This window comes from Cydia pomonella, chromosome 15 (assembly GCF_033807575.1).
Source record: "Cydia pomonella isolate Wapato2018A chromosome 15, ilCydPomo1, whole genome shotgun sequence".
In the NCBI taxonomy this organism is placed as follows: Eukaryota; Metazoa; Arthropoda; class Insecta; order Lepidoptera; family Tortricidae; genus Cydia; species Cydia pomonella.
The window spans coordinates 5,907,140-5,923,734 of NC_084717.1; the positions used below are offsets into that span (position 1 = coordinate 5,907,140).

Genomic DNA, 16,595 nt, shown 5'->3' on the forward strand with positions numbered 1-16,595 from the left:
TATTAGTCAAACCACTACTCCCAGCAGGGCGTAACAGGATGGAAATTAAGAAGATGAAAACACGACTTTAACCTTGTAAAACATATATCTGTATCTGCCAAAAATACTTATTAACTTTTGAACAAAATTTAAGACCGGTACATACAAAGTTTATTCTAACTGTAATTTTTTTTGGCAAGTCAAAATAAAATAAAATCTTTGCCAATAGTTAGATTAGTTGGGTTGGATATAATGCTTACAACTAGACGTCAGAAATTCAGAATGGCTGACCACTTTATTTTCAATATTTCTCGATTTTTAGCGAGGTACAAATTGTTTCATGTCAGGTTCCAAATAGTACAAAAAAGTATTAAAATTTGGAGTAATTATCTTTATAAATAGCTACTATGTTCCGACGTCATCATGACGCTCACGTTTTGATAGCATAAGTATGTACGCTCTGGTAATGCATGCATTCAAGTAACTTTAAGTAGGCATATTGGGCACGCTTGCTCCTATCATTATGGAGTGGTCAAAAAATAATAATGTAAATATTCTCGAGTAGCTGTTACTCTCGAAAGGCTCTATAAATCGAATTGAATAGATCTATACTTTCGACTTTCAGTATTAAGGGTTGATATTGATTCGTTCGCGCCTATTATCTTGGCGGGTGATTAACGTTTTTGGATATGTAGGTACAGTACAAGTAATCTACTTATTTCAGATATTATAATATTGTGATTATTAAAGATTTAATTGTCTGTCATTAGATGTGAAGATCGGTGCAGGAGGCTGCCTATTACATAACGCTGCAAGCGTAGGATGTGACTCTTGAACTTTGCGAGGGCGGGCGGGGCTGCGCGCGGCGCGGATCGATGCGGCCGCCCGCCCAGTATCACGCAGAGCGCGCCCCGAGCGCACGACTCGACAACCGGCGATCTTCTAGTGTTGCGATGAAGGTAGTAGTAGCGCGGTAGCGGTATGATAGCTGTAGGTAGCGGCGGTAGGATCGGCCGGTACGTGTTGCTGTTGTGCCGCTCACCATCACCGGCCATGCGACCATCTTCATTCGATCGATTGTTTATAAAGTTATACTGACGTATTTAGTGACCTTGTCTTAATTCTAATCCAAGGGTTTTCTCACGAGCTTAATATGTCTCATCAAAGTCATTTGACAGCTTTAAAGCTGAAGGGTAAAAGGCCAAGGCCGAAGGGGATGCTGCGTAGCGACATCTTAAAAAAAATTCGGCCATTTTTTCAACTGTCACATCATTCCCATTAACCGTGGCTTTTTATGTAATGCATGATTCTTACTTCATTTTCACGGCACTAACTTTACTGATTGTAAAAATACATTTAATGTGTAAATGAGTCAACGTTAGCGCTAATAAGCGCCCGCCGATGTCCCAGGGGACGTCACGTCACGGCCATCTATCGATTAAACTTTCTATATCTGTATTCTATAAAATCTACTTCAGTGGAACCTTAATATGACGAATATATGTATTCTTTAGAATTATTGATCTGTATCGCGAAATATGCAACCGCTAATAAGTTGGTATAGGTAACCAAAGATATCTTACCCCATAATTCAGTCTACAAAATTATATTATGTTTCCTTATTGAGGTTCCACTATGTGTATTAAGACATTCAGGAGTTTAATCGATAAAATTTGTATTGTTCCAGCAACGCAGAGACCTCTTTATAAGCCCATATAATGCTAAAACTACCCAAAGGCCTTAAGAAGAAGAAAAAGGGAAAAAAGTCAAAACGCAAAGACGAGGAGTTATTTACCGAAGAAGAGCTCGAGAAGTACCGCGCGGAGCACCAGCAACCGGCTGAGTCCGGCGAACCCTCCAAGGAGAATGAGGAGTGGTCCAAGTTCAAGGACTTGACCACTGGCATTGACAGTGTACTTAAGAAGACTCAGGGTGATCTTGATCGAATCAAATCCACCTCGTTCTTCCAACGCATACCTGCGGGCGTCAAGGAGCTCCCGCCATCGCCACCGCCACCTCCCCCCACTCGCCAGGTGGTCACTGTCACCGCGGCCGACTTCCCTCAGCTCGCCGCCGCTGAGGAACACGACGACGCGAGTGACATCGGCGTCACCGACGACGAGTCCGAGGACGACCAGGACGATATCTTCGATACTTCGTATGTCGAGGCTGTAGAAAGGGGAGAAGTCAAGCTTGCAGTCGTCCCCGACTCGCCGGACGACGCACAGGACGACGATCTCTTCGATACATCGCACCTCGACGCGCTTATCAAGGGGCAGGACCCTAAAACTTCCACTGGGAAGAAGGGACTAGATATTGGAATCGCTGTATCTGTCCTTACAGGTCGGATAGACAACGTTACTGTCACTACCAAGCGGTCGCAGAAGAGGGCTATTCCGGCGGACTTATTGTTAGAGGGTGACAACAGTGACCCTTCAGCAGCTCCTCCCGTAACCCCCGTCGCGCCCAGCGAAACCGAAGAGAAGAGTATTCTCGACATCGATGCGGACATACCTATCAATACACCGATAGACCTCAGTGTTTCGCTCCATACGTCTTTGATTCAACAAAATAAAGCTCTAGAAGATCCTCTAGAGACTGAGGTTCGTAAGCCTCAACCGGTAGAAGAAGAAGACGACGAATTCACTCAACTAGCGGCAGAGTCCTTAGAAGTTAGTGCGGAAGTAACCAAACTTGAACAAACGGAAATTGTTGCTGCGCCTGTGATCCAGGAGTCGTGGTCAGTTTTTGAAGCCGACAAGGTATCTGAAGTATTCGCAGAGGGTGTCGCGGAGGATCAGATCGACGTTATCGATCCCTATCTCGACCAGGACGATCCCTTTGATACAAGCTTTGCAGACGCGGTAGTACCCGTGAGCGCAGCTCCATTTAAAAAGGAGGCTATTATTTTAGAAGACGACGACGATTTTGACCCTCGGGCCGAAGAAAACAGAGCGAGGTTAAATAACCGACGGAAATCTTCCGTTCGCATTCATTTAACTGACCCGTCTGGCGTCCGGGAGTCCATCACTTCAGACGACCTCGGGGATAAGGAGGAGTCGAACCCAGCGCGCGACTTACTAGGTGGCAGCACCACCGATTTAACTGCTCTTGGTGATTCGCCTCTCGATCCTGTGGACATTAATGACGATGAAATAGATCCTTTCGATACTACTATCGTTGATAAAATAGTGGCGCCCGGTAGGGTCGAATTGAAATTATTGGAGCAGGAGCTGATAGGAGCTAAGTCCGTACCGGCAGCGCCCGTGTACCGTGTACCCAGCGACCCCGACTTTGACCCACGTGCCGAGGAGCCCGCATCTTTATCCGAACGGCGTGCCAGTCGCCCTGAAAATCTTACCTACAGCAAGAGCGTAGTGTTTGACGTCGATCCTACGCTACAGCCCGACAAGCCCAAAATCGTCAAGCCTGTTACGCCGTACTACACGCGCGAGGTCTCCATCACAGAGGACTCGGAGGACGGCGAAGCCAACGATACCGTCTCCGGGTCGTTGACGAGAACCCGCTCCGACGAGGACTTGGCCCCCAAGTTCACTTACCAGACAAAGAGGCGGCATTCGGAGCTCCCTCAGTCGAGTCAGAGCAAGGCGAAGCCGAGTCTGCTAGAAACTGCTCCTATCGACATCCAGACTAAAGTACTGACACCGAGCAACCCCAAGCCCCAGCCTCTCTTGGAGGAGGAACTCGACCCCTTCGACACTTCATTTGCCGGTGAACTAGCCCCAACTAAAACAGAGTTAAAGTTGCTTGCAAAAGAATTCTCTTGTGACGAAACTAACGAACCGGAAGGACCCAAGGACTTATTGGACCCGTCGGACGATATATTTCAAATCAAAGCGCTCACACCGGAGCCCTCGAATATTTCTCGACTACCAGAGGAAGAGTTAGATCCTTTTGACACCTCGTTTGCAGGCGACCTTCAGCCGGGAAGAACTGAACTTAAATTTCTTGAATCCGAGTTTCTTAATTGAGACAAAGGGGCTTTTGAAAAAAAAAACAAAATGGCGTTTAATCCATTTTTAAGCATGGGAGAGCCGGTAGCGCCGGTAACGACGGAAGCCATCAATCCATTTATGATGACGACAGACGAGCCACCGGTGGAGTACACCGGCGACAACCCATTCGCCGCCAGCAACCCCTTCTCGGACTTCGGGTACGACCCGCCTGCTGGCGACGTGCCTTCTGATATCTTCGGCGCCGAGCCCACTGGTGGGACTACCCAATTCGATGGTTTTACTGCGCCCGCCGAGCCTGCTAGTGGGCCCACTCACTTTGAAAATTTCGCTACGCCCGCCGCACCCATCGATCTGTTCGGCGCCCCGCCTGTCAAGCCGACCGAGCTCGAGCTTGTCTCCACGACTGCGGACTTTTCATTCGGGGAAGATGTCAACAACGCGGCACCACCTCGTCCGCTACCTCCAGAGACGCAGAATCTTATCCTAACAGTGACCGGACAGATGGAGTTCACCAGTTCTCACTTGCTCGACCGTATTCCACCGACACGCACGCCCAGCCCTGTGTCTGTGCGTGACATACATTCGGCCTGTCCTACGCCGGAGCCTGAGGTGGAGCCGTTGCCATTGGACGAACCCGCACCGGTGCAAGCGGCGGCCCCCGCCGCCCCCGTACAATCAGACTTTGACATCAATCGCAACAAGCCGGTGCGACCGCCACCTGCACGGCCCCCTGCGGCGCGGCCACCTCCCCCGCGCCCCGCGCCTCCACCAGTTCCACAGGCGCCGGTACAACAACAGCCGCCCACGGACGATATAAATCTCTTCGACGCTCCAGTTCCCGTAACCGTGAAGCCGACCAAGGAGGCTATTTTAAGTTTGTATTCGGCACCAAAGCAGGAGGAGAAACCGATTGATTTCCTAAGTGATGATATCGTAGACGATGTTCCAGCCGTACCGGCCGAGGTACCGAACGCTACATCGGCGCCGGTTCCGGCAGCACCGTTGGGCGCCGAGCAGGTCGCAGTAGTGTCCCATCCATCGCCACCGAAAGCTCGCGAGCCACCTCCATTACCACCAGCGCCCGCTGTAGTACCCACGCCAACAGTTCTGGATGCAGCACCTATGGACTGCTCCGAGCCACCCGAGTCCGCGCCCGCAACGAATTCGACGCCACTCGCTGATGTCACGAATGACAATTTCTCAGCGGAGCCCCGTGACGAGGAAATGAACCCGTTCGAATCTGGTGCTACGTTAACGGACTCCACTCCATTCACCGGTGCAGGCACTAACATTTTTGGCGTGCAGGAGGAAGCGTTTCCAGCTCAGAGTAACGATAATTTTGGCGGAGTGGATAACGGTTTCGGAGCCGTTTCTACTGGAGTCTTTGAAACTTCAGCTACTAACATTTTCGCCGCGTCAAACGACGCGTTTGCGGACAATGCGAACAGCTTTGGTATGGAGCAAGGCAGCGCGTTCAACGCGCCGGCATCGGCGTCAACGGTGGCGTCGGCGGGGTGGGATGCAACACCGGCACCAGCAGCGGCGAGTTGGGATGCCGCGCCCGAGGCTATGGCACAGGATGCTTTCCCTGACTCGCAAGACGCTTTCGATGCCTTCTCCGCCAAGTTCGACAACACTGCCGCCAAACATCTAAACTCAGGTAATTATACCTATGTATTTTTGAAATCTAATTATAAACTGAAATGGATGTCATACACTAAAGTAAAGGTGACCATGTCAACCGGTGGCCGAGTTCCACAGTGTGAGTGTGTTAGTTTGGAAACAAACTATTGTACTATGTAAATACTTAGACTGTGTTATGCTTTTTAGGGTTCCGTAGCCAAATGGCAAAAAACGGAACCCTTATAGATTCGTCATGTCCGTCTGTCTGTCCGATTCTGTCACAGCCACTTTTTTCCGAAACTATAAGAGCTATACTGTTCAAACTTAGTAAGTGGATGTATTCTATGAACCGCATTAAGATTTTTTTTTTTTTTGCATGACTATATTTTGTGAAAGTTTTAGTATTAAATTTGATCTATGAATTATATTCATTAGTATTATATATGGAATAATATTTACAACATCAATAAATTGCTCTGATAATTAGATTAAGATAATTATATGTAATACTGTCTTACTATTCATAAGTGCTTGTTGCTAGGCCTACATGAACAAAGTATATTTGAATTGAATTGAATTGAATTGATGTTCACACAAAAATAGAAAAAAAACAATAAATTTTGGGGGCTCCCCATACTTAGAACTAAAACTCAAAAAATCTTTTTTCGTCAAACCCATACGTGTGGGGTATCTATGGATAGGTCTTCAAAAATGATATTGAGGTTTCTAATATAATTTTTTTCTAAAGTGAATAGTTTGCGCGAGAGACACTTCCAAAGTGGTAAAATGTGTGTCCCCCCCCCCCCCCGTAACTTCTAAAATAACAGAATGAAAAAACTAAAAAAAATATATGATATATATTACCATGCAAACTTCCACCGAAAATTGGTTTGAACGAGATCTAGTAAGTAGTTTTTTTTTTAATACGTCAAAAAATTTAAAAAAAAATATTTTTTTCATCAAACCCATACGTGTGGGGTATATATGGATAGGTCTTCAATGGAATAAAGGCCCCACAAAGTCGTACTCAGTAGCTGCGTTTTATTTGTCAAGGGGCATGGGGCGATGATGGTGGCTCTGAGGAGACCCCTGCAGGCTTCGAGGCGGAGGCGTTTGATCCGTTCTTAAGCATGGGGGCTCCCCCAGCCCCCGCCGCGACGCCTCGCCTGCAGTCACAGGGCTCTAAGGACTCCGCCGATGACTCCTTCTCCCTGTTCATCAGGTAATTTAACGTACCACTTTATATAATCTCCAAAAATGTAGCGGTAGATATATTCAATGGCGGCAGTCAGTAACCTACTTTATACGAAATGATTACGTAGCTTAGCAAAATACTAATATTGCTGACATTTCTGTACTATTATTTAGTCAACCATTCGCGTAAGCAGAAAAATATCTAAAAGGTCCATCGCATCCTTTTATTAGCGTTTATTTTAAGGGACTGTGACGAAATTTATGAGTTCTTTGACCACTATTGGACTGTGTTGATGGCCCTTAAAAATCGGCATTGGGTCCTATAATATTCATTTCTTTAGAGCGATTGTGCTGTAGATAGGGGATGAGTTCTTCAAGCATTTTGGGTGTTGAACTAACATCGCTAGCCCTACGAAATAGAACGCAGAAACATTGAAGCATTTTTGCATAGGCCAAAGGACAGCACCGGCGCGGACGCGGGCGCTGCGGTGCCTGCACTGGCGCCCCCGCCACGTCCGCAGGCCCTGCCGGAGTCTCCACGGGCGAACCCTTTTGACAAGAGCGCAGAGGCGCCGATCCCACGCGCCGATGCTTACGGTAAGTCGTCACTGTCTAATGTCTGTAGGTTACGCACAAAAAGTTCCCCATCTAAGGTTTCACACAAACATACAGATGACCCTCAGATGAAATAAGGGTTTCTTAGGACAGACTAGACACTATTATCTACCCTGATGTCGTCTAGCTAAATTAATTTAAAAATCCTCCTACTGCAACTACGCGGCTGGAAATCTGTACTTCACTATTTAATTCATCAAAAACTTTTTCTAACTTTTTCTTGATTTTCCATCAGGTTATACGGTCAATATTATAAACACAACTTGAAATTCGAAATGCTTGTTTCCTTCACACAAGATTAGGTATTAATATTATTTTTATTTATGTGCAGAGGAACAGCGGCGCGGCTCCGGTGACTCAGGCGGCGAGACGCCACCGACGCCGTTGTTCGACGACGACGTATCCCAGCCGCTCGAGGACTTCCCTCGGACCAAGTACGATGGGCCCGGCTGGGAGATGCAGCTAAGACAGCCGGTCAAGAAGAAGATTACCGGTCAGAGGTGAGTCTTACGGAAAGTACGAGAAAAAAGCTACATATCATTACAGCTTTACGAATTGTATTGTAAGCTAGCAGTCATGGACGATAACATTATGTTGATACTTGAATGGTTGATGTTGACCTTACAATTGTTGGCAGAACAAGATATAATGTCATGTGACGTTGCTCCGCAGGTTCTGGAAGAAAGTCTTCGTCCGCGTGGCCACACAGGGCGAAGCACCTGTTCTCCAACTCTTCAAGACTGCGCAAGACAAGGAGCCATACCAGGAGCTACCACTGCAAGCCTGTTACTCGGTGTCGGAGGTCGGCGCGCAGCAGTTCGATACCTTTGGCAAGATCTTCACGGTCAAACTGCAGTACGTTTTCTACAAGGAGCGCCCTGGTGTCAGGTAAACCATTGTAAAGTTAAATAGTAGCGTAAAGTAATATTAATAGATCGACCGATACAATGCATACAATTTTCGATACAAAACATTTACGGTTGCTAACGATAGCTACTGTTCTGCAGCTTTGACCTGTTGGCAACCCGAATATAACTGTTAATGTTTCTTCACATTCTTTTTTTACATTCATACTTACCCATCATGCCTTTGTGCGGTCGAACCTAAAAAGTGTGTAAAGATGTAAATACCTGTGCCATAATTAAAATAAAAACAATGTAGCCAGATATTCACATTATTTGATGGTGGCTAGCTGATGATCCTATACTTTCACCTACAAAACTGCATCAAGTCCTGCCTTGCGATATTCGATGCTCCCCTAAACACATTACGGTCCTTCGAGCCGGATCTTAGCTATGATGGATTTTGTTTTTTTTTTCTGTGGCTCTTGCTCTTACCAAGACAATATTCAGAAAAGCCGACGTGAAATAAAGAGGATCACCCCGTTAAAAAGTTAGTAATTATATATATTTTTTAAATTTTACATCTGAAGTAACGATTGTTGTGATCCGGCAGGCCAGGACAGGTGACAAAGGCGGAGCGTATCACGAACAAGCTATCACAGTTCGCGGCATACGCCATCCAGGGTGACTACCAGGGCGTCAAGGAGTTCGGCAGCGATCTGCGAAAGCTGGGGCTACCCGTGGAGCACGCGCCGCAGGTAAATAAAAAAGTGGACGTTTCCTTTATCATAAGGTTTACATTTACATATGTCAATGATGGTACACCCACCCAATATACTGACAGCAATATGCTGGCAGCTTCTCTCTAGTTTTGTGTTTTGCTTTGACACCTAATGTTTTTCTACCTTTGGAAATTCGACCAGAAACAAAATTTAATGCTTTTTCATTTCATAGTGCGAATTAAACTTCCTTTCGTCGGCATTAATCATCTCCTGTTATGTTGGCACTTACAAACTCTCTTCCTTATAGTCTTAATGAAAATGAAAAAATATTTATTTACGTATCAAAATTGCAGCTAAAATAATGTATAAACGTAAATATTACCACGTGCATCAATGAGTCACTTTAAAACCCTTCTAATCAATCTTCTATTCTATTCTTTTAATCTACTGTTACCAAATCTCTAGTCTGCAGGCTCGTAATTTACGTTACTGTCCACACATCTTATCCAAGTTTGATCTCACAGGTGTCACAGCTATTCAAGCTAGGCTCCCTCAACTACGAGGACGTCCTCCAGTTCTCATGCTGCATAGAAGAGGCGTTGTTCCGACTCGCAGCACATCGCGACCGCGCGCTCGCTTACAAGATGGAAGAAGTCCAAGTGACAGCTGTTGATGAATTGTATGTCGAACAAGATGCGGATGGGGCTGTTCAGAAGCAAATTGCGCGTGTCAGGCTGTTCTTCCTTGCATTTCTTAGCGGTAAGTGACGGTTAAATGTTGCATATTCATGGGTCATTCATCGTTATCAATATGCTTCAATTTTTATTGGAGTATGGATGAATAAATACAAGATGGATGAAATCCAAGTGACTGCTTTTGATGAGTTGTATTTTGAGCAAGAGATGTATTCTGTCCAGAAACAGATAGCGTGTGTTCCATAGCAGTACCTAATGAGAATGAAAAAGATTGGAGAGACAAAGGTTGCCTATCGAGGAATATCTTTCGCTGTCATAGACGAAGACATGCTGGAGTTTTCATGATGGAGAAAGTGTAAATGTATGCAAGATGGAGAAAGTCCGGGTGACAGCTGTATCCGGCATGTATGATGAGTAGGTTACAGATTAGCCGATGGTTTTGTGCAAAAGCAGATTGCGAGTATTAATGTTAAGCTGCTCTTTCTTGGATTCCTTAGCGATAATCGTCAATTAAAAGGTTGGATATTGAAAATCATGAAATAAGATGTGCTCGGGGTTTCATGAGTATAACAATCAAATGTGATAGGTTCTGCTGTTAAACAATTTCATATCGTGTTGAAACTTCAAGCAGTGGGAACAATAATTATATTAAAAAGACCAAATTTCATTACGACATCATTAAATCTGGATGTAATTAATTTTGCACAGGCATGCCGGACATCGAGCTCGGTGTGAACGACCTCCGCCGACAAGGCAAGGAAGTGGTCGGGCGGCACGACATCATCCCTGTGGTCACGGAGGAGTGGATCCGCGTCGAAGACGCCGAGTTCCACGCTTGCGTGCAGCCGGAGGAGTTCTATAACACGCAGATTATTAAGTGAGTATTTTCGGTAGTAAGTAATGTCGTAGTCAAATGCGTGTTAATGGTCAAGTTCGCGGTCGCCATGTAAGGAGGTGATATAAGACAACTAGTGAAGAAACAGTGACTAGACTACATAGGTAGGATAAACTCACGATAAACTTGACTACGTCATTGCTAAGCTATAGGCGACTCTGCTCTTCTGCTGCATTGCATAATCTAATCTCAACGTTGCCGGCGGCATTCCTACATTCTATTCACTGGACGAGGAAGCTGCCAACACAGATGATCCAATGGACTATTGAATATCTTAAGTGTTCCACATCCTTGGCGAAAATGCTATTTTAGATAGACCAATATAAAACTTTATTGCGAATCATATGCCATGACAAAAAGTGCTAGCAAACCCTAAGGCAAAACAAAGCTCGTGGAGTCATATGACGTGTCGTGAATTGTGCAGGTTCAAGCCACCAGATGCGTGCTACATTGAGCTTCTCCGCTTCCGCGTGCGTCCGCCCAAGAACCGCGAGCTGCCGCTGCAACTCAAGGCTGTTTGGTGCGTCACTGGGAACAAGGTAATCAATATTTGTATCAGCGTTTATTTCTTCTAAATCAGAATTCAAGCGTTAGAGAATTTCATTCGGCTCTTGGCGTAATTTGGTATAGAATCTATATAGAATCCACATCACAACGCAATTAGACCTACTTACTATGCAAGTCGCAGAAAGTTTCCAAAGTTTGAAAAGCTCTCGGAAAGTAGGTATTGGCAAATCACATGAAATAAAGCAAGATTTCATTTTATCTATGAATATTAGTATTTTCATTCCAAGGGAGGGTATAAGATAAGGGTGGCAAGGAACTGATTTTCCTATAAATTTTTGGTACTTTATGTCCCGCAGTGAACGTAATGAAACTATATCTACCTACAGGTGGAGCTTCGAGCAGATGTATTGGTGCCAGGCTTCGCGTCTCGCAAGTTAGGGCAGGTGCCGTGCGAGGACGTCGCTATACGCTTCCCCATCCCTGAGTGCTGGATCTATCTGTTCAGAGTGGAGAAGCATCACCGTTACGGCTCTGTCAAATCTGCGCACAGGTACAGTCCTATATGACTTTGGTGAATAATGTAGGTATTTAGTACTATAGTATATTATAATCCCAGTAAAAATAACTGCCTCCACTGTATAATTAAACCTTAATTCGACACAAAAAAATAGCGAGTAAAACCTTCTTAGCGTTCAATACAATCATAGATTCTGGCAAATTCTGGTTGGGAAGGGAAAGAGGCCTCAAAGGCATTTTGTAGTTAGGTCGCCCCAACCCCATGCAACTTTGGTCAAAGGGTGTGCCGTGCCTGAACTGGCGCTGTTAACTTTTTTCAACACATGTATTTATGTTTTTTTTTTTACGATATTGGCGTCTTTTCTCATCAGCCAAGATTTACCAATCTTTTCTTGCTGATTCTAGTGACATAACCAATTCTTTCCGCAGACGTACGGGCAAAATCAAGGGTATCGAGCGGTTCCTCGGCGCCGTGGATACGCTGAGCGAGTCTCTTATTGAAGTGACGTCGGGGCAGGCCAAGTACGAACATCAGCACCGCGCGCTGGTCTGGCGAATGCCACGACTGCCTAAGGAAGGGCAAGGTAGATACTGCCTCCATGTACATTGTTGTACTTAAGCCATGTTTGCAACTTCACCTGACAGTCCTGACACTCATCATTCTTTAAAGACAGATTGTGAAAATTGGAGTTTGCAATAGAAGAAGAGGGATAAATGTAGGTTCTTAACTTAGTAGGTTATTAAAGCGTACTATATAATACTATGCTGATTTACAGAATGAAATATTGCAAGATTTTATAGACTCACTTCAAAAAAAGAGATCCTAATATTGAGCCTTGAGGTACACTCCGAAGAAAATGCATCTAACTAATTCCGATTGATAATCAAACCACAGAAATTTATATAAAAAAGGGAAAATATTAAAATATTGTTACATTTACCACATTTGATTCCATCGTATTTTAATTACAAAATTAAAATATTATGATCTACACTATCAATTGTATTAGATATATCTGGCTAATTTTTTAGTACAAATTCTGGTAAATTCCATTAAACGAAAATCAGTGTTAATTTCTTCGAAGTCAATTCTGCATTAATTTTGACAAGACAGTTTGGAAATGCCACAATAAATGTCATATTTTAATAGAAATTTGACTTTTTCATTGTAAATTGTATGAAGAGTTAACATGATCCGACTCTCGTATGACGCTCACCTTATAATATTTCTTTTCAGGCGCATATACAACGCACAACCTCGTCTGCCGCATGGCGCTGACCTCGTACGACCAGGTCCCCGCAGAGCTGGCGCGCGCCGCGCACGTGTCGTTCACGATGCCGGCGACCCAAGTGTCGCACGTGACCGTGCGCTCTGTGTCGCTGCAGAACCACGACCGCGACGACCCGCCGGAGAAATACGTGCGGTATCTAGCGAGGCACGAATATGTGTAAGTGTATATACGAATATGCAAATAACCTGCAACATTATTAAATCATTATTGCTGACTTCATGCCTTAAAACTTGCATAGGTTTGTAGTAGGTTTTTCCAAGAAAATCGTACGTGTCAAAGGGGGCAACAATAATTATTTATCACAATTGGTCAGACTTGTCTTGAGTACGATTTATAATAATATACCTAGCAAAAATGGCGGGTTTCTGACGATTTATCTTTTTGCAGCGTGGGCATCGAGCGTACAACGGGCACCGCGAACGCGCCGTCGGCGTACGCGGCCGCGGCCGCCGTGCCGCGCGCGCCCGACCCCGCGCCCGCCGCCGCCCCGCAGCCGCCCTCCTCCGACTCAGACTCCGACTGAACGATAGAGAGCCACTGCTAATCCTACAAGGTTGGCAAGGCTTCCGACCACTTCGATCTTGGTAGTTTCCGGTGGTGTAGTAGGTTCGCAACCAAATTGTATTGTGGTCGGGACCTTGAACCGTTGGAAGCGTGGTTGCCAGCCGTGTAGAGTGTGCAAACTGAGCGGACGCTCGAGCGGGGCGACCAGCGGGGTGTGTGACCATATTTAACAAATGCAAGAACGTATGCGAGCTGCCGCGCCTCAAATTCCTTGAGAGCTCGACGCTACGCTGCACGCCCCGCTGAACGCGCCGCCAAATGCTCGCCACTGTGGCATTTAGAACTGAAATTGCGCGAGATCTACTAAGCTTCTTCGAAAACGTTCATGTTAGTGTGAAATGGCTGTCATGCAAAAGTAGTATTATTCATATTCGGTTTTAGACCAAAACATGGCCGGGTCTATGCATCAGATCGACATTCGAACTTTAAAATCTCAGCTTCAGTTGACATTCGTAGTATATCTCGAGTGTACCAATAAGTATTTGTGTAAAAATGTATTAACATCAGGCACTGCGAGTAATTTTAAATCAACATATAGTTGAAATTTGTGAAGTTGTAAGTTGTAATTCTGCTCCGATGCGGAGACGAGAAAATGTCGTAACATTTTCCTACATCGTCGCACAGAGGGTTTGAAATGCTACAAAACTGCGTAAAATCGCGAACCCTGACATTGTGTGTTCTGTCATTATTAAACCGGCAAATTAACGAATATAATCTCATAATGAATAAATACAGGAAGGACATTACGTCAGATATTTTTTGCATTATATATTTTGTACACATTTGAACATTGTGGACCCTGAAAGTAGGATTTTGAACAAGTAGGTATACCGATCTCCCAGGTGATGTTATTTTTATTTTGTATAGTATTATTATTGTACATATTATCTAGGTTGTATTTCTATTCATTTAGTTTAGGTAGTGATAATTTATAAAAAATTAGGTACTTACTCTTACTTTTTCATTAATTTTTGACACAGGATGCTAGTAGCGTAATTTTGTATGAGTATAGAAGAATTTAAAGTATTAAGTAGATAAAGTCAGTTCGTAAGGCAGAGTTAAATTTCAATAATGGTCCATTTAATTTAAAATCAGTTAGTGATTTATTGAAGTTGTACTATTTATAGGAAATTTGTTATGATGTTGTTATGCTTCGATTGTTTGTTTGTGCGTGGAGAGCTATGGAGGAGTGAGTAAAATAAAAATGTTGAAACAAAGTTTTGTAATCGGCGCTGCGACCCATTATGCAAACGCCTCGCATTTACCAACCAACAGTGACGCACTTGAAGTGATAATTATTTTAAAATACTTAAGGTGTCATCAATCAAACCAGCTAAATGATGTCCGATGCAAGTTAGTCTCTTCAGAACAACCGACGTCGGAGAACAATGATGTATAGGTGTAAATATTGTCATTGTCAATCAGTGCTGCTGTTTGTAGAGCCAATGCGTTTTATTGCGTCATTAAGCTATTATATGGGTACTCAGCGAGGCCAACTGGCAGCAAAAACGCAATGTTCTATTACGCAAAATATCTACGTACATGAAAAAAACGGTCGGAGCGAATCCGCTAGACGCAGACGCTAGCAGCATCAACCGCCATACCTTTTGCCCATCGCGTGGGGCGGTTGACGCTCCATTGTCAGCGGCAAGCGTATTCGCTCGGATCGTTTTCATTTCACTTGGCTTTCGGGCTCCGTGTGAAAAATGCTGCTTCGTTGCGCCGTAACGAGGTTCTAGTGGGAGGTCTCCTGTACATAGTAGTGATAATAATGAGCTTCGGACGGAAGCCCGCCGACACGAGTCCAATTGTTTGCTACTGTTACTATAAAAATGTACTCTATATTTTCATAAAATACGTACTAAAATATATCAACATTTTTGAGATTATAAACTAAATAAAATTATGAATATTATGTCTCCCGCGTATATCGAGTAAGTGTAAGCTTGAAAAGCTCGAAGTGACAGCGAATCGCGAGGCAGGCAAGTATATTACTATACCAAAGCATAATTGACTAAATATAATTGCTTATCTAATGTATGTAATGGGTGACAATAGTCGTAGCAGTGTTTAAATATTGTAAGAAAAAACATCAAGTGTCTAGAGATGCTCCATTATCATAACGATAAGTGGGCCGAGTTTTATTTTGTTGTAAGTAATTTTTTTAGACACATTTCGGTAAAATTTGGTAAGTTTGAAGAGCTCCTCATTCTAGGTGGAATATACACGAAATCCCAATTGGGACAAAATGTATGTAATTTTCCGTAGGTACGAAAATTCTATAGTTTTCGTAGGTAACTCAGAGGAATATTTTATATGACATGTGGTGGAATTGCTTATATTGTATAGAATAGGGAACTCTATCACCAAATTTTATCGAAATCTAACGAAATAAACGACAACAAAATAAAATCGGCCCAAGTAGTGTAAGGTAGGCTAGACGCGGCGACGGCCCGGCACCTACGATTGTGATAATAATATCATCTCCATAGTTGTTGATCATTATATTAATGTATGTTACTACACTTATAGCTATAAATTACCCGTATATGCTAATTTGAGGTTATTTTAAGTTGTTACCATACTCAGTCTAATGAGACTTGGGAACGTTTACACTAAGTTCCACGTCAGCATTCATTAAAGTGTAAACGCGCTCATATGTTGTCAGAGTAACTACTATAAATAACCCTTGACCTATAGCGTCTGTCTGTGTGTCTGTCTGCTGCGTGCTTCCTGTGAACCGAGCTTCGCTCGAAGCACTACCCTGTACGTATTGTATAAACTCAACAAACCTAGTACAATTTCCAATAAGTAGCATCCTAAATTGTTCGAATTTCTACTATATCTGTATGCTATGGGAAAGTATATCTATATTATAGCGGTGTTCATGGCGATTACAAGTTAACGGTACCTATATATGCATAAGACTAGTACTAAGAAAAGAACCTATGTTGTATGCCCCGCCGCTCGCGGTGGGGCCCCACAGTGAGATGTTCGCATGTACCTTGTAACCACGCAGATGGATCCTATGTTCTGTTGTCAATAAAAAATATGACTGTGATTTTTGCTATTTTTTGCATCCTAACTGAAACACTTTAGATATATAGTGTCGAGGCCCAAACCTGCAGTAATTTAAAACGTAAAAAAGTTGAATCTTAATTCTAACATCTTATA

General features: G+C 43.9%; 1 protein-coding gene across 1 annotated transcript; it reads left to right on the forward strand.

The window, feature by feature from the left end:
- The first annotated feature begins 410 nt into the window (after window positions 1-410).
- Window positions 411-16,482, forward strand: LOC133525625 (protein stoned-B-like). Its single transcript, XM_061861942.1, has 15 exons — window positions 411-995; window positions 1,667-3,943; window positions 4,025-5,616; window positions 6,633-6,801; window positions 7,225-7,370; window positions 7,720-7,888; window positions 8,061-8,276; window positions 8,844-8,988; window positions 9,477-9,711; window positions 10,356-10,524; window positions 10,967-11,081; window positions 11,436-11,599; window positions 11,995-12,149; window positions 12,803-13,013; window positions 13,245-16,482. The coding sequence occupies exons 2-15, from the start codon at window positions 1,698-1,700 to the stop codon at window positions 13,378-13,380; spliced, it is 5,868 nt and encodes a 1,955-aa protein (XP_061717926.1). The 5' UTR covers window positions 411-995; window positions 1,667-1,697; the 3' UTR covers window positions 13,381-16,482.
- Window positions 16,483-16,595: the final 113 nt, after the last annotated feature.